The sequence below is a fragment of the Oncorhynchus gorbuscha genome, linkage group LG03, assembly GCF_021184085.1.
Source record: "Oncorhynchus gorbuscha isolate QuinsamMale2020 ecotype Even-year linkage group LG03, OgorEven_v1.0, whole genome shotgun sequence".
Lineage (NCBI taxonomy): Eukaryota > Metazoa > Chordata > Actinopteri > Salmoniformes > Salmonidae > Oncorhynchus > Oncorhynchus gorbuscha.
Genome location: NC_060175.1, coordinates 6539987 through 6566468, shown reverse-complemented (window position 1 = coordinate 6566468; position 26482 = coordinate 6539987). Strand labels below are relative to the sequence as shown.

Below are 26482 nucleotides of genomic sequence, written 5' to 3'. Positions count from 1 at the left end.
TTCTCTAAAATGGCGGGGTACATTTATTTGCATTAACTATGAAAACATACAATTTCAAAATGAGATAATTATGAAGCGTGGAATTTGTGTGTTTTTTGCTGTGCATCTCAAACTATCGTTAAAAAAAGGGGCAGAACAAGAGACAAAAAGATCCTTGTTCAAGTCTTCTGCTATTATCTGAACTTATTGTTTTTCCTTCTGCTTTCTGAAGTCAAAAGTAGGCTACACTGTAGAACAATCTGCACTAAATGCAATGTAAATGAGTAATTCTACTAGCCAGGGAGGTGCTGGTGTGTTTTCACATTAACCAGCTCTTCTCTCAGCCCTGTCCTGTTTGGCAAGACGGGATGTGTCCCAAAGGCTCTGGTCAAAAGCAGTGAACAAGACATGGAATAAGGTGCCATTTTGTACACTGCTAGGGACAAGAAAGCTGGTTCCCGATCTAACAGACTGCCACACCATGGCTACTATTATATAAAATGAAATATTAAACACAAAGGTTTACTTCTCCATGTGCTGTTGTCTCCTCATCAGGGTCTATATAGTCTGTCGTCTCCTCATTGGGGCCTATATAGACTGTCGTCTCCTCATTGGGGCCTATATAGACTGTCGTCTCCTCATTGGGGCCTATATAGACTGTCGTCTCCTCATTGGGGCCTACATAGACTGTCGTCTCCTCATTGGGGCCTACATAGACTGTCGTCTCCTCATTGGGGCCTACATAGACTGTCGTCTCCTCATCGGGGCCTATATAGACTGTCGTCTCCTCATCGGGGCCTATATAGACTGTCGTCTCCTCATCGGGGCCTATATAGACTGTCGTCTCCTTATTGGGGCCTATATAGAGCGATGTGTTGTTAAAAAAAATGGTCAGCTAAGCACCTTGGAGATCCCCGTTTCAGCGCAACATGAGAGATTGACAGCGCTGGATTTAACTGCCTTGGCTCACGGGTTGGGTTGACTGACAACAAAACACCAGCCGAGAGACGAGTCAACTCTTATCTCCTACCCCATTTCCTATTGAGTGCTCTCGTCAGTCGGTCTTTTTGATGTCCTTTGTCATGGTTTAAAGACGAGCCTGATGACCAATGGAATGACCCACAGCACGTATTGGAACTCACCCAAACATAAACATATATCAGCTATACCAAAACACACAGGTAGGTTGACATGGTATTTTAAGATGGGGAATTTAGCTATACTGAAGAAAAAAACAAAACAACATGCAACAATTTCACCAAGTTACAGTTCTTATAAGGAAATCAATCAAATTGAAATAAATTCATTAGGCCCTAATCTATGGATTTCACTTAACTTGGCAAAGGCTCAGCCATGGGTGGGCATAGGCTCACCCCACTTGGATGCCAGGCCCACCCCACTTGGATGCCAGGCCCACCCCACTTGGATGCCAGGCACAGCCAACCAGAATGAGTTTTTCCCCACAAAAGGGCTTTAATTACAGACAGAAATACTCTGTTTCATCAGCGATCCGGGTGGCTGGTCTCAGACGACGTGGAGATCCCGGGCTGGCGTTGTTACACACGGTCTGTGGTTGTGAGGCCGGTTGGATGTACTGCCCCCCCCCCCACAAAAAAAACGACATTGAGGCGGCTTATGGTAGAGAATTGAACATTCAATTCCCTGGCAGGAACTCTGGTGGAGATTCCTGTAGTCAGCATGCCAATTGCACACTCCCTTAAAACTTCAGACATCTGTGGCATTGCTTTGTGTGACAAAACTGCACATTTTAGAGAGTGGCCTTCTATCGCCCCCAGCACAAGGTGAACCTGTGGAATGATCATGCCGTTTAAATCAGCTTCTTGATATGCCACTTGGAAAAAAGGAGAAATGCTCACTAACAAGGATGTAAACACATTTGTGCCCAACATTTTTGAGAAACACTTGTACATACGGAACCGGTCTGGCATCTTTTATGAAACCAACCCTTTACATGTTGAGTTCATATTTTGCTTCAGTAGAATTAAAATGTATATAGGCAGAATCAACTGTCTTGAGATAACTATTTAAATAGGTTACTATTTATAACCTAATTATTCCACTACTATAGTTAACCTATCCACCATGTCCATACTTCTCTTTTCAAAATGTTTGAGTGGGTCAGTAGCATTGTAAAGACACAGACAGACAGCATGCTCTAAAGCCAGCTAAGCGGTTCAGTTCCCCAGGTCTTCCATTCTTATGTGACACATCCCAGGACGAATGACTTATGTAATTTCAACCAACTTCCTCATTATCCTTACAACCCCACTCTTTTCCAACTAATAACCCCATAAAAAAAAAAAAAAAAGGCCAGCATTGCCAGTGATTAAAACGGGCCAAACCTGCGAGTCGTGTATATGGTTTCAACCAGACCGGATGATAAATGAAGCGTGACAATGGTATTATGAACACATGCTGAAGAAGACACCCAGAGGGGGGAGTCAGCCATTTTGGGAAAAAGCCACAACAGACAGACTGACTGAGCCGGTGTTCCAAATGGCACCCTATCACCTATATAGTGCAGTACTTTAGACCAGAGCCCTATAGGTTTCTGGTCAAAAGTAGTGCACTACAAAGGGAATAGGGGGCCATCTGGGACACGTAGAGATCTAACTTGATGTATTTGCTAAACACACAGTGACAACGGATTTAGGACTCAGGCCCGAACCCCCCCCCCCCCGGGGTTTCGGGACTGAATCCTAAATCAGTTGTCACTGTGTGTGTTTAGCAAATACATCAAGGTAGATCTCAACGTGTCCCAGATCTTACTTAAAAGCCAGGGTTTCATTGACATTATATTACACAGACTCCTTCCTGTGTGTTTCTCAGGACACCTGGGGGGGGAGGGGGGTGGAGTCTGTCTTACCTGTCTAAGGTGACACAGGACAGAAGGGCAACACTTACCCAAGTGAGTCTGAACCTTGTTTCCCGGGCAACAGAGGGCTATCTATCCCCACTTAAGACATACTTTGTGGAACTGGAACAGGCAGAATGAAAACATGGTTCAAAATCCACGTTATTTTTTTTTTGTCTTTTTCTTTTTTCTCTCCACAGGGACCCACCAATATGGCGGCACAATAGATTGAAAATGTATCTAGCACACAGAACACTAACAATACAGTGGCTTCAGAGTAAATAGGCAGAGAAGAACAATTACTTGAAAATGTTCTGAGCCAGCGGTCAACCCATGAGCCAAGCACTTCTTCTACCACCTGGTATTAGGTCATAACCACCGAAAGCACAGAGTGGATCAACAACCGTGATCCCAAACAACCCTGTCCCAGTCTCCCCCCTCCCCACCTAAACCCCCCCCCCCCCCCCCCCACCTGCTTCTTCATCCCTCCTTCGAGGGGGGGGCTCAGAATTTCTATCAATAATGTGTTTAAATCATACAATTGTCCTGTAGCTGACCCTCTGCTCTCCTTCATCTCTCCTCTCTCACTCCTGGGCGATGCTCCGCAGCACGTACTTCACCGTGTAGGCAAACGCCGCGAACCCTACAATCACAAACAGGTTGGCCAAGGCGCCGCCCAGCAGTCCGTGGTTCCGATTGGCCTGCTGGAGGCCGGGGGCGGGGTTAGCGGGGCCCAGAGGGCCGTGGCCTCCGTTGAGGGCGGGGATTCCGTAGTTGCCGTGTTGGGGGTCGCCGTCAGGAACCACGTCGGGGAGGGGGAGGGGACGGGCACTCAACTCCTCCTGGGCCTTCTGTTTCTGCTTTATCTCCTGGAGAAAGAGGGAGGGATGGAGAGAGATTGAGTGAGGGATGGACAGGGGAGAAAGGATAGAGAGAGAGATTGAGTGAGGGATGGACAGGGGAGAAAGGATAGAGAGAGAGAGATGGAACAGGGACGACCGATGGACGGGTGGAGCAGGGTGACGACGGGTGGAGCAGGGGGACGACGGGTGGAGCAGGGGGACGACGGGTGGAGCAGGGGGACGACGGGTGGAGCAGGGGGACGACGGGTGGAGCAGGGGGACGACGGGTGGAGCAGGGACGATCGATGGAAAAGAGCCAGTAGTCAGGGAGAGACTAAGTGGAAAAAGGATGAAAGCCTGCAGTCAAAATAAGCCAGTAATAGAATCCACTCAGTGGATGAAATTGTGATCTCGTGTCGGGTTTCCCCACAGTGAATCAGCTGTAGAGCTAGCTGCAAAAACCAGAACGTGTACCCAGGGGGGCCCGAGGTTCAGAAATACTGCTCTAGTATATGCTGCTTTTTAGTAGTATCCGTCTTTAGTTTGTCATAGTTGTGGTATCCGTCTTTAGTTTGTCATAGTTGTGGTATCCGTCTTTAGTTTGTCATAGTTGTGGTATCCGTCTTTAGTTTGTCATAGTTGTGGTATCCGTCTTTAGTTTGTCATAGTTGTGGTATCCGTCTTTAGTTTGTCATAGTTGTGGTATCCGTCTTTAGTTTGTCATAGTTGTGGTATCCGTCTTTAGTTTGTCATAGTTGTGGTATCCGTCTTTAGTTTGTCATAGTTGTGGTATCCGTCTTTAGTTTGTCATAGTTGTGGTATCCGTCTTTAGTTTGTCATAGTTGTGGTATCCGTCTTTAGTTTGTCATAGTTGTGGTATCCGTCTTTAGTTTGTCATAGTTGTGGTATCCGTCTTTAGTTTGTCATAGTTGTGGTATCCGTCTTTAGTTTGTCATAGTTGTGGTATCCGTCTTTAGTTTGTCATAGTTGTGGTATCCGTCTTTAGTTTGTCATAGTTGTGGTATCCGTCTTTAGTTTGTCATAGTTGTGGTATCCGTCTTTAGTTTGTCATAGTTGTGGTATCCGTCTTTAGTTTGTCATAGTTGTGGTATCCGTCTTTAGTTTGTCATAGTTGTGGTATCCGTCTTTAGTTTGTCATAGTTGTGGTATCCGTCTTTAGTTTGTCATAGTTGTGGTATCCGTCTTTAGTTTGTCATAGTTGTGGTATCCGTCTTTAGTTTGTCTTTGTTGTGGTATCCGTCTTTGTTGTGGTATCCGTCTTTGTTGTGGTATCCGTCTTTGTTGTGGTATCCGTCTTTGTTGTGGTATCCGTCTTTGTTGTGGTATCCGTCTTTGTTGTGGTATCCGTCTTTGTTGTGGTATCCGTCTTTGTTGTGGTATCCGTCTTTGTTGTGGTATCCGTCTTTGTTGTGGTATCCGTCTTTGTTGTGGTATCCGTCTTTGTTATGGTATCCGTCTTTGTTATGGTATCCGTCTTTGTTATGGTATCCGTCTTTGTTATGGTATCAGTCTTTGTTATGGTATCAGTCTTTGTTATGGTATCAGTCTTTGTTATGGTATCAGTCTTTGTTATGGTATCAGTCTTTGTTATGGTATCAGTCTTTGTTATGGTATCAGTCTTTGTTATGGTATCAGTCTTTGTTATGGTATCAGTCTTTGTTATGGTATCAGTCTTTGTTATGGTATCAGTCTTTGTTATGGTATCAGTCTTTGTTATGGTATCAGTCTTTGTTATGGTATCAGTCTTTGTTATGGTATCAGTCTTTGTTATGGTATCAGTCTTTAGTAAATGATTTCCATGCAGACTCACATCAACGGCATCAGGAAACAATTCACAGAAAACCTTCTCCTTTAGGTTGAAAGCCAAGCTCTGGGCTGACAGCTGTCGTTTCTGGAGGAAATAAAACAAAAAAACAAGAAATAACCAAAAGAACCAACAATTTGAATTATAATAATAATAATAATACATTTACATCTTATCCAGAGTGACTTAAAGTTAGAACATTCATCTTAAAGGTATAGCTTAGGATTTTGTCAGAACATTCATCTTAAAGGGATAGCTTGGGATTTTGGCAAGTAAGTAATTGACATACTTCTCTCCAGAGGTGAATGAACTCATGGATAAAATTTGTATTTGTCTCCCGTGTCCAGGATTAAGGAAATTCAATGTAGTTTCACAAGCCAATGCTAACTGGCGTTAGCGCAATGAGTGTTAGTCTACAGGAACAGCTATACATACAAAGTCTTCAGACCCATTGAATTCTCCATATTTTGTTAAGTTACAACCTTATTCTAAAATGGATTAAATATAAATCCTGAATCAATCTAAACACAATACCCCATAATGGAAAAGCGAAAACTGGTTTTTGAAATGTTTTAACGTTTATTAAAAATAAATAACTGAAATACCTTATTTACGTAATTATTCAGACCCTTTGCTATGAGACTTTAAATTGAGCTCCGGTGCATCCTGTTTCCATTGATTATCCTTGAGATGTTTCTACTACTTGACTAGAGTCCACTTATGGTAAATTCAATTGATTGGACATGATTTAGAAAAGCACACACACCAGTCTATATAAGGTTCCACAGTTGACAGTGCATGTAAGAGAAAAAAAAAAACAAGCCACGAGGTCGAAGGAATTGTCCGTAGAGCCCCGAGACAGGATTGTGTCGAGGCAGATCTGGTGAAGGGTAACAAAAATATTTCTGCTGCATTGAAGGTTCCCAAGAATACAGTGGCCTCCATCATTCTTAAATGGAAGAAGTCTGGAACCACCAAGACTCTTTTTTTTCAGACAGTCCCTGTCAGGGTGTAGTAGTAGTAGCTAGGGGCTAATTTCAGACAGTCCCTGTCAGGGTGTAGTAGTAGTAGTAGCTAGGGCCTAATTTCAGACAGTCCCTGTCAGGGTGTAGTAGTAGTAGCTAGGGGCTAATTTCAGACAGTCCCTGTCAGGGTGTATTAGTAGTAGTAGCTAGGGCCTAATTTCAGACAGTCCCTGTCAGGGTGTAGTAGTAGTAGCTAGGGGCTAATTTCAGACAGTCCCTGTCAGGGTGTAGTAGTAGTAGCTAGTAGCTCCCTGTCAGGGTGCTAATTTCAGACAGTCCCTGTCAGGGTGTAGTAGTAGTAGTAGCTAGGGGCTAATTTCAGACAGTCCCTGTCAGGGTGTAGTAGTAGTAGCTAGGGGCTAATTTCAGACAGTCCCTGTCAGGGTGTAGTAGTAGTAGTAGCTAGGGGCTAATTTCAGACAGTCCATGTCAGGGTGTAGTAGTAGTAGTAGCTAGGGGCTAATTTCAGACAGTCCCTGTCAGGGTGTAGTAGTAGTAGTAGCTAGGGGCTAATTTCAGACAGTCCATGTCAGGGTGTAGTAGTAGTAGTAGTAGTAGCTAGGGGCTAATTTCAGACAGTCCCTGTCAGGGTGTAGTAGTAGTAGCTAGGGGCTAATTTCAGACAGTCCATGTCAGGGTGTAGTAGTAGCAGCTAGGGGCTTATTTCAGACAGTCCCCGTCAGGGTGTAGTAGTAGTAGTAGGTAGGGGCTAATTTCAGACAGTCCATGTCAGGGTGTAGTAGTAGTAGTACTAGTAGTAGCTAGGGGCTTATTTCAGACAGTCCATGTCAGGGTGTAGTAGTAGTAGTAGTAGTAGTAGTAGCTAGGGGATAATTTCAGACAGTCCCTGTCAGGTTGAAGTAGTAGTAGCTAGGGGCTTATTTCAGACAGTCCATGTCAGGGTGTAGTAGTAGTAGTAATAGCTAGGGGCTTATTTCAGACAGTCCCCGTCAGGGTGTAGTAGTAGTAGTAGCTAGGGGCTTATTTCAGACAGTCCCTGTCAGGGTGTAGTAGTAGTAGTAGTAGCTAGGGGCTTATTTCAGACAGTCCCTGTCAGGGTGTAGTAGTAGTAGTAGCTAGGGGCTTATTTCAGACAGTCCCTGTCAGGGTGTAGTAATAGTAGCTAGGGGCTTATTTCAGACAGTCCCCGTCAGGGTGTAGTAGTAGTAGTAGTAGCTAGGGGCTTATTTCAGACAGTCCCTGTCAGGGTGTAGTAGTAGTAGCTAGGGGCTCATTTCAGACAGTCCATGTCAGGGTGTAGTAGTAGTAGTAGCTAGGGGCTTATTTCAGACAGTCCCTGTCAGGGTGTAGTAGTAGTAGCTAGGGGCTTATTTCAGACAGTCCATGTCAGGGTGTAGTAGTAGTAGCTAGGGGCTTATTTCAGACAGTCCATGTCAGGGTGTAGTAGTAGTAGTAGTAGCTAGGGGCTTATTTCAGACAGTCCCTGTCAGGGTGTAGTAGTAGTAGCTAGGGGCTTATTTCAGACAGTCCATGTCAGGGTGTAGTAGTAGTAGCTAGGGGCTTATTTCAGACAGTCCCTGTCAGGGTGTAGTAGTAGTAGTAGCTAGGGGCTTATTTCAGACAGTCCCCGTCAGGGTGTAGTAGTAGTAGTAGCTAGGGGCTTATTTCAGACAGTCCCTGTCAGGGTGTAGTAGTAGTAGCTAGGGGCTTATTTCAGACAGTCCCCATCAGGTTGTAGTAGTAGTAGTAGTAGCTAGGGGCTTATTTCAGACAGTCCCTGTCAGGGTGTAGTAGTAGTAGTAGCTAGGGGCTTATTTCAGACAGTCCCTGTCAGGGTGTAGTAGTAGTAGCTAGGGGCTCATTTCAGACAGTCCATGTCAGGGTGTAGTAGTAGTAGTAGTAGCTAGGGGCTCATTTCAGACAGTCCATGTCAGGGTGTAGTAGTAGTAGTTAGGGGCTCATTTCAGACAGTCCCTGTCAGGGTGTAGTAGTAGTAGTAGCTAGGGGCTTATTTCAGACAGTCCCTGTCAGGGTGTAGTAGTCGTAGCTAGGAGCTTATTTCAGACAGTCCCCGTCAGGGTGTAGTAGTAGTAGTAGCTAGGAGCTTATTTCAGACAGTCCATGTCAGGTTGTAGTAGTAGTAGTAGTAGCTAGGGGCTTATTTAAGACAGTCCCCGTCAGGGTGTAGTAGTAGTAGCTAGGGGCTTATTTCAGACAGTCCATGTCAGGGTGTAGTAGTAGCTAGGGGCTTATTTCAGACAGTCCATGTCAGGGTGTAGTAGTAGTAGTAGTAGCTAGGGGCTCATTTCAGACAGTCCATGTCAGGGTGTAGTAGTCGTAGCTAGGAGCTTATTTCAGACAGTCCCTGTCAGGGTGTAGTAGTAGTAGCTAGGGGCTTATTTCAGACAGTCCCTGTCAGGGTGTAGTAGTAGTAGCTAGGGGCTTATTTCAGACAGTCCCTGTCAGGGTGTAATAGTAGTAGTAGTAGCTAGGGGCTTATTTCAGACAGTCCCCGTCAGGGTGTAATAGTAGTAGCTAGGGGCTTATTTCAGACAGTCCCCGTCAGGGTGTAGTAGTAGTAGTAGTAGCTAGGGGCTTATTTCAGACAGTCCCTGTCAGGGTGTAGTAGTAATAGTAGCTAGGGGCTTATTTCAGACAGTCCCCGTCAGCAGACAGTCCATAGTAGTAGTAGTAGCTAGGGCTTATTTCAGTTGTAGTAGTAGTAGTAGTAGTAGCTAGGGGCTTATTTCAGACAGTCCCTGTCAGGGTGTAGTAGTAGCTAGGGGCTTATTTCAGACAGTCCCCGTCAGGGTGTAGTAGTCGTAGCTAGGAGATTATTTCAGACAGTCCCCGTCAGGGTGTAGTAGTAGTAGCTAGGGGCTTATTTCAGACAGTCCCTGTCTGTCAGGGTGTAGTAGTCGTAGCTAGGAGCTTATTTCAGACAGTCCCTGTCAGGGTGTAGTAGTAGTAGCTAGGGGCTTATTTCAGACAGTCCCTGTCAGGGTGTAGTAGTAGCATATTTCAGACAGTCCCTGTCAGGGTGTAGTAGTCGTAGCTAGGAGCTTATTTCAGACAGTCCCTGTCAGGGTGTAGTAGTCGTAGCTAGGAGCTTATTTCAGACAGTCCCTGTCAGGGTGTAGTAGTAGTAGCTAGGGGCTTATTTCAGACAGTCCCTGTCAGGGTGTAGTAGTAGTAGTGTCGCCCTTTGTAAAGCATGTTTATATCATATTCGACATAGTGGGTTATGTCACATTTGACATGGGTGATTATGTCACACACCGTTATGCCACATTTATGAATCATGACATATGGTTTATAGATGCTTCGTAACATGTTTATGTAGTGCTTACGAAGGCTTTATAAGCTGACTGTAATAATGGTCTAATATTAAAAAAGGGACAATTGTCCATTGCTACATCAAGTTTTTTTTTAAACATTTTAAATTAATGATATATATAGCCATTGATTGTTGAAGAATATAACTTTAAAGGCTTTCATGAGCTTTTAGTTCAACTGTTGTGCCCCATCAGAACCCAAATAGAAGCTGGTTTTTAAATCCATTGTTTGTAAACAATAGAATTGTATTACACCATGGTTCCAAACTCACAGTGTAGTCAGAGGTCTCGATGCTGCCCAGAGTAGGGCCTTTCTCCACCATGAAGCTGAGCAGACCAGTCAGGATGGTGGAGACGGACCAGGCTGGGTTCCACGTGTCCGGGTGGAAATCAGTGATGGACAGGCATAACCTGGGGGGGGAAGATACAGTGTGACACACTCAGGAAAAGACTGCATGAAAAACAGATGCAATGATTGAACAGGAAATACCGTAGTTCCATAGTTTAAACCCTGAGATTAAATGACATCCATTTAGGATATGTACTTAATTGTGTTAGTAGGGTTGGGGTCAATTCAATTTCAATTCAGGATGTACACTGAAATTCCTATTTTAATTCTCTTCAATGAGGAAAATATGGAATTTGGTTTATTTTCTGAATTTCCTGGAATTGACCCCAGCCCTGGTCATTGGTTCAATACAGTGCCTTGCGAAAGTATTCGGCCCCCTTGAACTTTGCGACCTTTTGCCACATTTCAGGCTTAAAACATAAAGATATAAAACTGTATTTTTTTTGTGAAGAATCAACAACAAGTGGGACACAATCATGAAGTGGAACAACATTTATTGGATGTTTTTAAATAAATCAAAAACTGAAAAATTGGGCGTGCAAAATTATTCAGCCCCTTTACTTTCAGTGCAGCAAACTCTCTCCAGAAGTTCAGTGAGGATCTCTGAATGATCCTGAATGATGACCTACATGACTAATGATGATAAATACAATCCACCTGTGTGTAATCAAGTATCCGTATAAATGCACCTGCACTGTGATAGTCTCAGAGGTCCGTTAAAAGCGCAGAGAGCATCATGAAGAACAAGGAACACACCAGGCAGGTCCGAGATACTGTTGTGAAGAAGTTTAAAGCCGGATTTGGATACAAAAATATTTCCCAAGCTTTAAACATCCCAAGGAGCACTGTGCAAGCGATAATATTGAAATGGAAGGAATATCAGACCACTGCAAATCTACCAAGACCTGGCCGTCCCTCTAAACTTTCAGCTCATACAAGGAGAAGACTGATTAGAGATGCAGCCAAGAGGCCCATGATCACTCTGGATGAACTGCAGAGATCTACAGCTGAGGTGGGAGACTCTGTCCATAGGACAACAATCAGTCGTATATTGCACAAATCTGGCCTTCATGGAAGAGTGGCAAGAAGAAAGCCATTTCTTAAAGATATCCATAAAAAGTGTTGTTTAAAGTTTGCCACAAGCCACCTGGGAGACACACCAAACATGTGGAAGGTGCTCTGGTCAGATGAAACCAAAATTGAACTTTTTGGCAACAATGCAAAACGTCATGTTTGGCGTAAAAGCAACACAGCTCATCACCCTGAACACAGCATCCCCACTGTCATACATGGTGGTGGCAGCATCATGGTTTGGGCCCGCTTTTCTTCAGCAGGGACAGGGAAGATGGTTAAAATTGATGGGAAGATGGATGGAGCCAAATACAGGACCATTCTGGAAGAAAACCTGATTTGAGTCTGCAAAAGACCTGAGACTGGGACGGAGATTTGTCTTCCAACAAGACAATGATCCAAAACATAAAGCAAAATCTACAATGGAATGGTTCAAAAATAAACATATCCAGGTGTTAGAATGGCCAAGTCAAAGTCCAGACCTGAATCCAATCGAGAATCTGTGGAAAGAACTGAAAACTGCTGTTCACAAATGCTCTCCATCCAACCTCACTGAGCTCGAGCTGTTTTGCAAGGAGGAATGGGAAAAAATGTCAGTCTCTCGATGTGCAAAACTGATATAGACATACCCCAAGCGATTTACAGCTGTAATCGCAGCAAAAGGTGGCGCTACAAAGTATTAACTTAAGGGGGCTGAATAATTTTGCACGCCCAATTTTTCCGTTTTTGATTTGTTAAAAAAGTTTGAAATATCCAATAAATGTCGTTCCACTTCATGATTGTGTCCCACTTATTGTTGATTCTTCACAAAAAAATACAGTTTTATATCTTTATGTTTGAAGCCTGAAATGTGGCAAAAGGTTGCAAAGTTCAAGGGGGCCGAATACTTTCGCAAGGCACTGTAACATCTTCTGGGGTAATTCAATCAATCAAATGTAGTTTTTAAAAGCCTTTTTAGTTGTCACATGTGCTTTCCAGATACCCAGCCTAAAACCTCAGAGAGCAAGCAATCCAGAAGCACAGTGGCTAGAAAAAAATCCCTAGAAAAGCAGGAACCTAGGAAGAAAACTAGAGGAACCTAGAGAGGAACCTAGGAAGAAAACTAGAGAGGAACCAGGCTCTGGCAGGTTGCCAGTCCTCTTCTGGCTGTACTGGGTATAGAGGAACCAGGCTCTGGCAGGTTACCAGTCCTCTTCTGGCTGTACCGGGTATAGAGGAGCCAGGTTCTGAGATAGAAAGACTCCCGAGATAAGGCAGAAATATAGAGAGGAGCCAGGGGAAAAAACCCTAGAAAAGGCAGAAACCTAGAGAGGAACCAGGGAAAAAAACCCTAGAAAAGGCAGAAACCTAGAGAGGAACCAGGGAAAAACTTCCTAGAATGTGACTTTAATTGGATTCTTACCGCGTGTTACACTTAAACCTCCCGTTAGGTGTGATCATGTAGATGCTGGGTGGTTTAAAGGGGAAGTCCCGAGGGAATATTAGTTTGCCATGATAATATCCCCCTGTGGAACAAAGAATCAAGACGTTCAATAAATTCAATTACAATATACTGTAACAACAATATTGTCAATTTAGTCAGACACAGAATTTAAGAAAAAGTCAAAAATAACACCAGTTAGTATGATAATTTAAAATCAGGGCTCTCCAAACCTGTTCCTGGAGAGATACAGTCCTATAGGTTTTCACCTCAAACTTAATCTGGAGCACCTAATTCTAATAATTAGCTGGTTGATGAGATGTATCAGGCTAGTTTACAACTGGGCTTGGAGCAAAAACCTACAGGAGGTTAGCTTTCCAGGAACTGGGTTAGAGAGCCTCAATTTAAAGTGATATTATTCAGAGTACTGTACTATATGTAAAAGTGCATTTATCTACCTTCGTATGGGGTTTTCTCAGGACCTCGAACAACATAGTGCCTGGAGAGAGAGGGGGGGGGGGGAATCACATCATGGAAAACGCAATTGGTGAACAACTAAGAAAACCCATGACTGATTTGGCTAACAACAAGTGTACTATTTATTCATAATATAAAGGATCCTGTTCATTCATCACATTCTCTAAAGAGACCTCGGGTGCATCTCAATAGCCATATTCACAGCAAGCAATCACCATCCTCCAGTATTTTCACCAATCCTGTTTTCATATCAGTGCAGATGAAGGCGAGAAAGAGAGAAGAGACCAGGATTGAAAAGTATTGAGACTCGGCTCTTAAACATCCTGGGCCCATATTAAACAAGCATCAGAGTAGGAGTTCTGATATAGGATCAGACCCCCTTCCCCCTTCTAGATCATAATGAATAAGTAACGCACAGGGGGACCTGATCCTAGATCAGCACTCCTCCTCTGAGAGGCTCTATCGATATGCGAGAGAGCCCTTACCATTCGAGGATGTTGGATGGTAGGGGTTCAGCACAGATGTAAGGCACAGGGTCTTTCTTTATCCTGAGGTAGTCCTGCTTTAGTCTCTGGGTGGCTGTGGTCGGTGCCCTCTTATTCCCGTGGCTGTTCATCTACAGGCAGAGAGTTCCTTAGACAGACACCACACACACACACACACACACACACACACACACACACACACACACACACACACACACACACACACACACACACACACACACACACACACACACACACACACACACACACACACACACACACACACACACACACATTAATAGAATGACTGATACGAGTTAACAGGATTTGTTAGGTCGCCAACTAGCTTGATTGGCATGATCAGTACCTGAATTCTAAGTTACATGATATCGGATGATGCTCATTGACATGTATATGGTACTTGATGAACAATCGACACCAAGTAATGATCAACGAGACGAGGGAGTTTACCGTCTTTACGTACCTGGAAATATCACAATTTTTAGATAAATTAGCTAGGAAAGTAAACCAACCGAGAGGGGGGGTTTATTAATCCTACATGTAGCTAGCAGACACATACTGTATATCCATGGGTTGGAGGCTAACGTTAGCTCTGACTGAGTGCTGGTTAGGTAACCGGAAAACCGAAAAAAATAAATAAATATATTTCCAGCGTCAAGGTTACGCGTGGTTCGCTGAAAACCTCCGATTATGAACAACTCAGGTATTAAGCTCTTAAAAACGTTGTGCTAGCTACTTAAATCAGCTGCTTGCCACGAACCTAGATAGCTAACTGGTCAATTAAAATAAAATGGACCGATAGGAAGAAACGGCTAGCTAGCAGCTAATGCTACCGCTGTAACTAGCTAGGCCGTTGCGTCGACATTATTAGCTAGCTAGCTAACGTTAGCATCTAAACAAAACAACAACAACAAAACTGAACATAAAATCATTCGATTTAGAGAAATATACCTAATTTCTTCGTGGAAAGACTCGATGGTGAGTCGTTTTTTTTCTTTCTTCCACAAATCGTGAATACGGGCTACTAAAAATAAAAAAAAACACCGACGTTTTGGGACTAGTAACGTTATTCTGCCAGCAGCACAAACAATGAACTTTTATTTTTATATTTATTTTGTTGCGCCGGTGACGTCTCAATCAAGTACTTCCGCTGACGTCGTCCTTCCGCATCTGTGAAAATTGGAAGGTGGGAGATTGTCAATTGTTTATCATCTAAATATACTGGTGTTCCATCATGTACTTTCTATATTGATTCATTGTTAGTAAATATATATATATATACATAAATAAATTAAAAAGGTGGCAGAGCCAGGAGTTGTGTTGTGTCAGACCATGAGACATGTTTTGTGTCGCACTGCTTTGCTTTATTCTTGGCCAGGTCCCAGTTGTAAATGAGAACTTGTTCTCGACTAGCCTATTTGGTTAAATGAAGGTGAAATAAATAAATAAAATGATAAAAACTATTATGACCCCCCCGACTATGGAAAGATGATTCTCACGAAAAGGATGGTGTTCTCCGTTTTGTTTTATGGCCATGGGACTTTTCTGAAGTAGGTACATTCAATCTGCCAACCTCTGAACCATCTGGGCTACACACACTGTGGAAAGGGGAGTCTCTCACGAACACTTACATATCGGTTGTTTTGCTCTAGGATCCTCGCAAGACTAGTCTGAAGGTAGCCAGGTACCAGTTGAAAAAAATGAATGGAAGTATATATGGAGGTAGTTTAGTGCCTAAAATAGGGTTAAATACATAACCAAAACAATAACATATTTCCTGATCTTTTATCTCTCAGATATAGAACAGAGACTTCAGAACAAACTTCCTTTAGATGTTTTGGAGGAACTATCTGTTTATCCATGTAAAAATGATGAATTGGTGTTTGCGAGGTGTTTGCGAGGTGCGAGGTGTTTGCGATGATGTGAAAAGCAGTTGTACCGCATCCGTAAAAAAAAAATCGACATACCCAGTTTAGCATGTCTTTGCAGGGGACTCTTATTTATATATATATATAACGTCATCGTGCTGCCAGCATAATATCCTGCTGCTAGGAGAACGGTAATCGCTTCGCCTGCGTGTTTCACTATGTCTAATCTACAGTAGGGGGGAGTGATACACATGACCTCTGCACTTGTTACAATGTTGTCACCACAGTTATAAACTCATTGTGCAATAGTTACATTGCAACAGTAAAAAAATATATAATTTATCCAAACAAATTGAATCATATTTGCAAAAACATTTACTTATAGTTTTACAATTTGATTAATACAAATAAACTATGTGCAATGCAAAGCGTGTGAAGTGTACAAATAGTCTATTTAGAGTTAATTTAACATCATTTTGTCATTCTAAATGGTTTTTTCCCCTTCTTCTTCATAAGTAAAGGATCTGACTGAATAAAACACACTAAATGTATGCATCTTGGATGTCATAAGGTGAATGCACCAATTTGTAAGTCGCTCTGGATAAGAGCGTCTGCTAAATGACTTAAATGTTAAATGTTAAATGTTCATCTTGTGTTTTATATAAAACATGTTGTGCTCTGTGAATAAAGGTCAATCAATGTTAGTTGTTAATTGAGGTGTGTCACTTGACCCAGAATGAGAATACTATTCAACTATTCAACTGTAATGATTATTGTTCTAATAGAAGCTTGTGGTATTTGACGATATACAGGCCTGTTATTCAGGGATGATTTATAGGTTAGGCGAACACTATTTTCATGCTACTTTAATACCGAAGTGACTTTATCGTAGCAGGTTAGGATAAATTACGTAGCATGTTAGGATAATTAACGTGACCGGTTAGGAGGTTAAGATTAGGAAAAGGGTTAGGGTTAGCAAAAATGCTTTTCTAACCTAATGTGACAATCCCTTTGTATCGAAAGTGGCGTGAAAAGAGTCTGTCTCGTGTAGGATACGCTACTTCATGGTACTGTGACAAGGTAGGAACCATGGTTTTGGTCGATGTTTCCCAGGGGACTAATTAGTGGTGAACATGCAAAGTGCGTATAAAACCACCTCTTTTCTGCAGGATGAGAGCATTTTCTTGTACCTGAAAGTGTGTTTTGAGGACTAAACTGTCTTTCTTGAAGATAATTATTTAGGGGTGGTTGATTGCACTAAGGTATATGTTGACTTTGATTATCAGTGTTTGTTTGTTCAACTTTGACAACATTAATATTACATTGTGTAAATGTATACCACTGTAATAAAATGTATTTATGTTTCAAACTGTTTTTCGTATAAATGGACCTAGAACCTTTGGTACGATACATTCTCCTTCTTCTTCTCCTTCTCCTTCTCCCTCTTCTCCTTCTTCTTCTCTTTCTTCTTCTCCTTCTCTTTCTTCTTCTCCTTCTTCTCATTCTCCCTCTTCTTCTCTTTCTTCTTCTTCTCCTTCTCCTTCTCCTTCTTCTTCTTCTTCTCCTTCTTCTTCATATCCTTCTTCTTCTCCTTCTTCTTCTTCTTCTCTCATTAACAGTGATAGGATGGACAGTTTGGGTATGATCCTAGACATCATCATATATCATTCACTGGGTATGACATGGGTCGTGTGTCGGCCTACAAAATTATGGATGACTCTCAAATGACCACCAGAGGGCACTCTCTGCTGTCTTATTAAAAGCGTCTTACAGGGTTAAGTGTCATGCTCAAGGGTACATCAACAGATTTTGTCCGCTCGGGGATTCGAACCAGCAACCTTTCAGGGTAATTGGCCCAATTGCTAGGCTACCTGCCACCATGTATGATGTATACAGTCTATGTGTCTAAATCATTGAACTGTATTAAATAATCCCAATAGAATGTAGAAGAACGACCAACAGACAATTATTTTATAGCCCCATTTATTTCCACCTGTTTGTTGCAAAATTACAATTTGTCTGAATATATATATATATATGTATATATATATATATTCACACTTTCTATCTTGTATGTAGGACACATTTTATCTGTACTGTATGTGTATTTATTATGGATCCCCATTAGTTCCTGCCAAGGCAGCAGCTACTCTTCCTGGTGTTTATTATGGATCCCCATTAGTTCCTGCCAAGGCAGCAGCTACTCTTCCTGGGGTTTATTATGTATCCCCATTAGTTCCTGCCAAGGCAGCAGCTACTCTTCCTGGGGTTTATTATGGATCCCCATTAGTTCCTGCCAAGGCAGCAGCCACTCTTCCTGGGGTTTATTATGGATCCCCATTAGTTCCTGCCAAGGCAGCAGCCACTCTTCCTGGGGTTTATTATGGATCCCCATTAGTTCCTGCCAAGGCAGCAGCTACTCTTCCTGGTGTTTATTATGGATCCCCATTAGTTCCTGCCAAGGCAGCAGCTACTCTTCCTGGGGTTTATTATGTATCCCCATTAGTTCCTGCCAAGGCAGCAGCTACTCTTCCTGGTGTTTATTATGGATCCCCATTAGTTCCTGCCAAGGCAGCAGCTACTCTTTCTGGGGTTTATTATGGATCCCCATTAGTTCCTGCCAAGGCAACAACTACTCTTCCTGGGGTCCAAACACATTAAAGCACATACATTACATATAAAACAAGAGATAAAACAGTACATCAAATAACATTATTACACCACTACATATCTACAATACAAAATGTTTAATACCACCATGCAACAATATCATAATGTATGCAGTATGCATGTGTGTGTACCTTTGTGTGTGTCTGTACAAACAGTAATATAAATCAAGCATGAATTGAAATGGCTATTTTTCACTCTCCCTAACTAGGGGAACAATCGCCCAATAATAAACTAAAGAAACCTAACGTTACTCCTTAGTCCAATGACCTTACATGTTCTGTTTAAAGGTGAAGTGGTTCTGGAACCCAAATTCAATCCAAACCTGAATCGATCCTCAATTGCAGTACGGTTCTAGAAACATGAATTCCCTCTAAATAATTTCCCAAACACAAAATAAACACCGTACTCCTTTTTAACCGGTTTCAACACAGTTGCAGCCGACAGTATTTTTCAGTGATAACACCGTTTGTCATCTTCCGTTTACACACAGGTGTTTGGAGATGCTGACAACTAATTAGCACATGTAGTCCACTCTGTCTTCGGTATGTTTTCCCTCAACTAGTGCTTAAATGGAGATACGGCCGTGTGTGAACCCTATAAAAGGTGTGTATCAATTTAACCTTAAAAAATAAAGATAAGGTCCTTATGCTTGCAAAACCGTACCGCAAACGATGCGTGTTAAATGTTCAGCCTGAGCGTCGCGACTCTTAACAAAACTTTCCCGTACAGAAGACGCCTTCGTCCAATGATGACTCTTGTGTAATGCAATGGAACTGAGAGCAATGATCGCGTGCTAGGTGAACACCAGGACACCCACTGAAATGTTTATATCAAAACTGATTGAAGAAAAATGGTGGTCTTGATGGTGGTGCTCTACCTAAACAGATCTGTCTTGATGGCGGTGCTCTACCTAAACAGATCTGTCTTGATGGTGCTCTACCTAAACAGATATGTCTTGATGGTGGTGCTCTATCTAAACAGATCTGTCTTGATGGTGGTGCTCTACCTAAACAGATCTGTCTTGATGGTGGTGCTCTACCTAAACAGATCTGTCTTGATGGTGGTGCTCTACCTAAACAGATCTGTCTTGATGGTGGTGCTCTACCTAAACAGATCTGTCTTGATGGTTCTCTACCTAAACAGATCTGTCTTGATGGTGCTCTACCTAAACAGATCTGTCTTGATGGATCTGTCTTGATGCTCTACCTAAACAGATCTGTCTTGATGGTGGTGCTCTACCTAAACAGATCTGTCTTGATGGTTCTCTACCTAAATAGATCTGTCTTGATGGTGCTCTACCTAAACAGATCTGTCTTGATGGCGGAGCTCTACCTAAATAGATCTGTCTTGATGGTGGTGCTCTACCTAAACAGATCTGTCTTGATGGTTCTCTACCTAAATAGATCTGTCTTGATGGTGCTCTACCTAAACAGATCTGTCTTGATGGCGGAGCTCTACCTAAATAGATCTGTCTTGATGGCGGAGCTCTACCTAAATAGATCTCAGGTGTAGGACACAGAGACTTGTTAGTAAGTCACTTCAGAGTCTGAGTCAAGTTAGGAGTCTTTGACTACCTCAGGCAGTGGCTGAAGTATGTTTTGATGTCATCATGGACTATGTCTGGCAGTTGTTGAAGTGTATTCTCCTCTTTAGCTTCTCGGGCTGGTGGGACGCCATGAGCGAGAACTCCCGAAAGATGTGATATGTTGTGTTACCTGCAAGAGGGGACATTACAATCACAAGGGGGCGCCATTCGGGCACTGTGGCTCCCCAAGGAATAGAGTAGCTTTGGTCCCAGGCATTAGTGTGGCTGTGTGGGTTAGTGAAGGAACAAACACTAACATCCTGGACCAGAGATAGAACTAGCAATAACTTGACTTGATCAGAGGTTCAGACTAGATCACTAGATAGCCCACATAGCCCATAGCCCACACCGTGTGGTGTTAAATGAACCCCGCTGCTTCAGAGATCCCAGTGTTAGTAAAGCACAGTATCAGGACTAGATCAGAACATCTACTGTAGGAAAACTAGAAAAACTGTCAGGTAATTATCAGGATTGTTTTCCATACTTCAGTATGGCACTGGTCTAAAATGATTGGACAGGTATAGATCTGATGCCCTACAGTAATGTTCTATAGTTCTAATTCCCTATAGTATTCTATAGTAATGTTCTATAGTTCTAATTCCCTATAGTATTCTATAGTAATGTTCTATAGTTCTAATGCCCTATAGTATTCTATAGTAATGTTCTATAGTTCTAATTCCCTATAGTATTCTAATTTCCCTATAGTATTCTATAGTAATGTTCTATAGTTCTAATTCCCTATAGTAATTCTATAGTTCTAATGTTCTATAGTTCTAATGCCCTACAGTAATGTTCTATAGTTCTAATGCCCTATAGTATTCTATAGTAATGTTCTATAGTTCTAATTCCCTATAGTATTCTATAGTAATGTTCTATAGTTCTAATGCCCTATAGTATTCTATATTAATGTTCTATAGTTCTAATTCCCTATATTAATGTTCTATAGTTCTAATTACCTACAGTATTCTATATTAATGTTCTATAGTTCTAATGCCCTATAGTATTCTATAGTAATGTTCTATAGTTCTAATTCCCTATAGTATTCTATAGTAATGTTCTATAGTTCTAATTCCCTATAGTATTCTATAGTAATGTTCTATAGTTCTAATGCCCTACAGTAATGTTCTATAGTTCTAATTCCCTATAGTATTCTATATTAATGTTCTATAGTTCTAATTCCCTATAGTATTCTATATTAATGTTCTATAGTTCTAATTCCCTATATTAATGTTCTATAGTTCTAATTCCCTACAGTATTCTATATTAATGTTCTATAGTTCTAATGCCCTATAGTATTCTATAGTAATGTTCTATAGTTCTAATTCCCTATAGTATTCTATAGTAATGTTCTATATTTCTAATTCCCTATAGTATTCTATAGTAATGTTCTATAGTTCTAATGCCCTACAGTAATGTTCTATAGTTCTAATTCCCTATAGTATTCTATAGTAATGTTCTATAGTTCTAATTCCCTATAGTATTCTATAGTAATGTTCTATAGTTCTAATGCCCTACAGTAATGTTCTATAGTTCTAATGCCCTATAGTATTCTATAGTAATGTTCTATAGTTCTAATGCCCTACAGTAATGTTCTATAGTTCTAATTCCCTATAGTATTCTATAGTAATGTTCTATAGTTCTAATGCCCTACAGTAATGTTCTATAGTTCTAATGCCCTATAGTATTCTACATTAATGTTCTATAGTTCTAATGCCCTATATTAATGTTCTATAGTTCTAATTACCTACAGTATTCTATAGTAATGTTCTATAGTTCTAATTCCCTATAGTATTCTATAGTAATGTTCTATAGTTCTAATGCCCTACAGTAATGTTCTATAGTTCTAATTCCCTATAGTATTCTATATTAATGTTCTATAGTTCTAATTCCCTATAGTATTCTATATTAATGTTCTATAGTTCTAATTCCCTATATTAATGTTCTATAGTTCTAATTCCCTACAGTATTCTATATTAATGTTCTATAGTTCTAATGCCCTATAGTATTATATAGTAATGTTCTATAGTTCTAATTCCCTATAGTATTCTATAGTAATGTTCTATAGTTCTAATTCCCTATAGTATTCTATAGTAATGTTCTATAGTTCTAATTCCCTATAGTATTCTATAGTAATGTTCTATAGTTCTAATTCCCTATAGTATTCTATAGTAATGTTCTATAGTTCTAATGCCCTATAGTATTCTACATTAATGTTCTATAGTTCTAATGCCCTATATTAATGTTCTATAGTTCTAATGCCCTATAGTATTCTACATTAATGTTCTATAGTTCTAATGCCCTATATTAATGTTCTATAGTTCTAATGCCCTATAGTATTCTACATTAATGTTCTATAGTTCTAATGCCCTACATTAATGTTCTATAGTTCTAATGCCCTATAGTATTCTACATTAATGTTCTATAGTTCTAATGCCCTATATTAATGTTCTATAGTTCTAATGCCCTATATTAATGTTCTATAGTTCTAATGCCCTATAGTATTCTACATTAATGTTCTATAGTTCTAATGCCCTATAGTATTCTATAGTAATGTTCTATAGTTCTAATGCCCTATAGTATTCTATATTAATGTTCTATAGTTCTAATGCCCTATAGTATTCTATATTAATGTTCTATAGTTCTAATGCCCTATATTAATGTTCTATAGTTCTAATGCCCTATAGTATTCTACATTAATGTTCTATAGTTCTAATGCCCTATAGTATTCTATAGTAATGTTCTATAGTTCTAATGCCCTATAGTATTCTATATTAATGTTCTATAGTTCTAATGCCCTATAGTATTCTATATTAATGTTCTATAGTTCTAATGCCCTATAGTATTCTATATTAATGTTCGATAGTTCTAATGCCCTATAGTATTCTATATTAATGCCCTATAGTTCTAATTCTATAGTTCCCTATAGTATTCTATATTAATGTTCGATAGTTCTAATGCCCTATAGTATTCTATAGTAATGTTATATTGACCATCCCTGAAGCTGGACCAATCTGATCAGCACTTTTCCTTATAATTGGACAACAGGTCAGAATTTGGCTGCCTGTGTAAACGCAGCCATAGTGGTGAACATCCTGACCACCTCGCCTGAGGGTTGATCCCCTAGAGATGTGGCGTCATGGGCAGCGCCATTGATGCAACAAACCATAGGAATCCCCACCCAGTTGACTACTTGGACTACTTTAAAATGGTGGAAGCACGGTGGAAGCCCTCAATGGTGCTGCCCATGCTAAAACAGCCTTTTGGCCTCTAGAGGCCTCTCATTCTCTATGGTTGATCGAAATCTGCTCTGATCGGTGTGCATCCCCTCTACTCGTGTTGAATACAGGCTTCCTATTGGTTCAGGAGCTCACAGGAGGCTACAATGAACACACAAGTCCCGGAACTCAAGAGGTTCACAGAATTTGATTCCAAATTCTTACAATAGGATCAGCAATGTGTCATATCATTCTTCTGGAATCTGCCGTTCTGCCCCTGAACAAGGCATTGGGCCAGTAACCAAAAGGTTGCTGGATCGAATCCCCAAGCTGACAAGGTAAAAATGGGCCGTTCTGCCCCTGCACAAGGTAGTTAACACATTGTTCCTAGGCCCTCATTGAAAATAAAGGTTAAATAAATAAATAAAATAAATCTTCCCTTTGGCTGTGTTGGTTCCTACGAGTATTTAGTGAAGTATAACTATAAGCCTGGTGTAGAAACTATCTCTTCGTTCTTATAGTGTTTTGGAGGTAAGCTTTTAATTCATAATTAATCAATTGGGAGGCACTGGGGTTTCCATTTTGATAACAACCGAAAACAGATATTTATTTTCTCGTTCTCTGGTAAGAAGTTGAGCCAAAAGTGTTACTGGTGAGGTATGTAGACAAACATCAAAATAAAACCCAATGTGTTTTCAGTCCTGTGGTAAATACTGATGATTTGTAATGATTGTGAAAGCTGGGATAGAACGAGGTCATTGCAATCACCAAACTTCTGAAGCCTACTTCCTTCACAGCTGTCAATGTTTAGAAAAGCGTTGATCCCGTTGATAAGCAGAACAATAGTATCACACAGTGGGAAGAGATAGATTAACAACACCAGTGAGGTCACCCAACCAAACTTTCTCCCAAAGCAAGTGTGTTCTCGTGCCTGTTTTGTGTTTGTGTGTGTGTTTGTTTGTGCGTGTTTGTTTGTGTGTGTGTGTGCACACCATTTGAAGAGAGATTGAGGTTCCTTAAATATATGATCGTGTACACCAGTAGGACAGAGAGATGGTCAGAGCTATCTGGGATCCCTGGGACATTCCTATCCTAAACCTAACCTTAGCCCCTACCCTAAACCTAACCTTAGCCCCTACCCTAAACCTAACCTTAGCCCCTACCCTTGTCCGAACCTTAGCCCCTACCCTTATCCGAACCTTAGCCCCTACCCTTATCCGAACCTTAGCCCCTACCCTTATCCGAACCTTAGCCCCTACCCTTATCCAAACCTTAGCCCCTACCCTTATCCGAACCTTAGCCCCCTACCCTTATCCAAACCTTAGCCCCTACCCTTATCCGAACCTTAGCCCCTACCCTTATCCGAACCTTAGCCCCTACCCTTATCCAAACCTTAGCCCCTACCCTTATCCGAACCTTAGCCCCTACCCTTATCCGAACCTTAGCCCCTACCCTTGTCCGAACCTTAGCCCCTACCCTTATCCGAACCTTAGCCCCTACCCTTATCCGAACCTTAGCCCCTACCCTTATCCGAACCTTAGCCCCTACCCTTATCCGAACCTTAGCCCCTACCCTTATCCGAACCTTAGCCCCTACCCTTATCCGAACCTTAGCCCCTACCCTAAACTTAGCCCCTACCCTTATCCGAACCTTAGCCCCTACCCTTATCCGAACCTTAGCCCCTACCCTAAACCTAACCTTAGCCCCTACCCTTATCCGAACCTTAGCCCCTACCCTTATCCGAACCTTAGCCCCTATCCTAAACCTAACCTTAGCCCCTACCGTTATCCTAACCTTAGCCCCTACCCTTATCCGAACCTTAATAACCCTTTCTTAACCATTTTACATTTCAACTTCTGATTGGTTAGGGATGTCCCCAAGGATCCCCAACTTCTGATTGGTTAGGGATGTCCCCAAGGATCCCCAACTTCTGATTGGTTAGGGATGTCCCCAAGGATCCCCAACTTCTGATTGGTTAGGGATGTCCAAGGATCCCCAACTTCTGATTGGTTAGGGATGTCCAAGGATCCCCAACTTCTGATTGGTTAGGGATGTCCCCAAGGATCCCGGATAACATGGACCACAGAGACAGACACCAAACCCCCAAGGCGAGATAGACCATGATGCATCACTCACTCTATCCCGAACACTATCCTTGCGCTTTACCTTCCTGCTGGTCCCCATGGCAACGCCTGTAGCAACGGAAGCAACAACAGGCATCAGTTTATTCTTTTTCTCAGATAGCAGTCAACAAAACAGAACAAACCAAAAGGAGTTTTCAAAACATTAAGAACACCTGCACTTTCCATTGCATAGACTGACCAGGTGAAAACATCTGAAACCCTACCTCTTCAAACAGTATCTTAAGTAGCCCAGTGGTTAGAGCACTGGGCCAGTACACAAAAGGTTGCTGGATCGAATCCCTGAGCTGACGAGGTAAACATCTGTTGTTCTGCCCCTGAGCAAGGCAGTTAACCCAGTGTTCCTCGGTAGGCTGACAGTTAACCCACTGTTCCCCGGTAGGCTGATAGTTAACCCAGTGTTCCCTGGTAGGCTGACAGTTAACCCAGTGTTCCCTGGTAGGCTGACAGTTAACCCAGTGTTCCCTGGTAGGCTGACAGTTAACCCACTGTTCCCTGGTAGGCTGACAGTTAACCCACTGTTCCCCGGTAGGCTGATAGTTAACCCAGTGTTCCCCGGTAAGGCTGATAGTTAACCCAGTGTTCCCTGGTAGGCTGACAGTTAACCCAGTGTTCCCTGGTAGGCTGACAGTTAACCCACTGTTCCCCAGTAAGGCTGACAGTTAACCCACTGTTCCCCGGTAGGCTGACAGTTAACCCAGTGTTCCCCGGTAAGGCTGATAGTTAACCCAGTGTTCCCCGGTAGGCTGATAGTTAAACCACTGTTCCCGGTAGGCTGATAGTTAACCCACTGTTCCCGGTAGGCTGATAGTTAACCCACTGTTCCCCGGGGGCTGAAGACGTGGATGTTGATTAAGGGACCCCCCACAGCCCCTCTCTGATTCAGAGGGGTTGGGTTAAATGCAGAAGACACATTTCAGTTGTACAACAGACTATATATGCCCCTTTTCTCCTCACCTCGCTCCCCCCACCTCCCCATAAAATAAAACCTGAATCTTGCACCCTCCATCCCCCCTTTCTAACTCTGACTTTACAGACGGGAGCACAGACATCCTGGTGTTTGGCTCAGTGGTCGACAGTGTCACCGAGGAGGGTAAGTCACTTGAATTTACTGACTATGACTGTGATATGTGGTTGTCCCTCCAAGCTATCTGAAGATGTAAGTCGCTCTGGATAAGAGCGTCTGCTAAATTACTTAAATGTAAATGAATGTACTGACTATGACTGGTCCACCTAGCTATCTGGAGATGAATGTACTGACTATGACTGGTCCTCCTAGCTATCTGAAGATGAATGTACTGACTATGACTGGTCCACCTAGCTATCTGAAGATGATTG

General features: G+C 41.9%; 2 protein-coding genes and 1 long non-coding RNA gene across 9 annotated transcripts in view; all 3 read right to left on the bottom strand.

The window, feature by feature from the left end:
* On the bottom strand, nucleotides 1–14775 carry ube2j2 (ubiquitin-conjugating enzyme E2, J2 (UBC6 homolog, yeast)). Its single transcript, XM_046338851.1, has 7 exons — nucleotides 14617–14775; nucleotides 13645–13792; nucleotides 13141–13181; nucleotides 12665–12767; nucleotides 10115–10253; nucleotides 5528–5608; nucleotides 1–3723 (listed from the first exon to the last, which is right to left on the bottom strand). Exons 2-7 carry the CDS (start codon nucleotides 13773–13775, stop codon nucleotides 3439–3441), a joined length of 780 nt encoding a protein of 259 aa, XP_046194807.1. The 5' UTR covers nucleotides 13776–13792; nucleotides 14617–14775; the 3' UTR covers nucleotides 1–3438.
* Nucleotides 14776–18265: 3490 nt separating this feature from the next.
* Nucleotides 18266–19384, bottom strand: LOC124025284. Its single transcript, XR_006837171.1, has 2 exons — nucleotides 19144–19384; nucleotides 18266–19080 (listed from the first exon to the last, which is right to left on the bottom strand). It is a non-coding gene; the product is annotated as an uncharacterized LOC124025284 (long non-coding RNA).
* Nucleotides 19385–19395: 11 nt separating this feature from the next.
* Nucleotides 19396–26482, bottom strand: part of LOC124025204 (arf-GAP with coiled-coil, ANK repeat and PH domain-containing protein 3-like) — a 159313-nt gene continuing 152226 nt past the window's right edge. For 5 of the 7 annotated variants that reach the window (XM_046338823.1, XM_046338828.1, XM_046338825.1 and 2 more), the window contains exons 25-26: nucleotides 25140–25195; nucleotides 19396–19918 (exon numbers count right to left, since the gene is read on the bottom strand). In XM_046338823.1, the coding sequence (XP_046194779.1) occupies nucleotides 19853–19918; nucleotides 25140–25195 (122 nt within the window). In that variant the 3' untranslated portion in view covers nucleotides 19396–19852. The remainder of the gene's footprint in view (nucleotides 19919–25139; nucleotides 25196–26482) is intronic. The other 2 variants (XR_006837160.1, XM_046338829.1) reach the window with 2 other exon arrangements.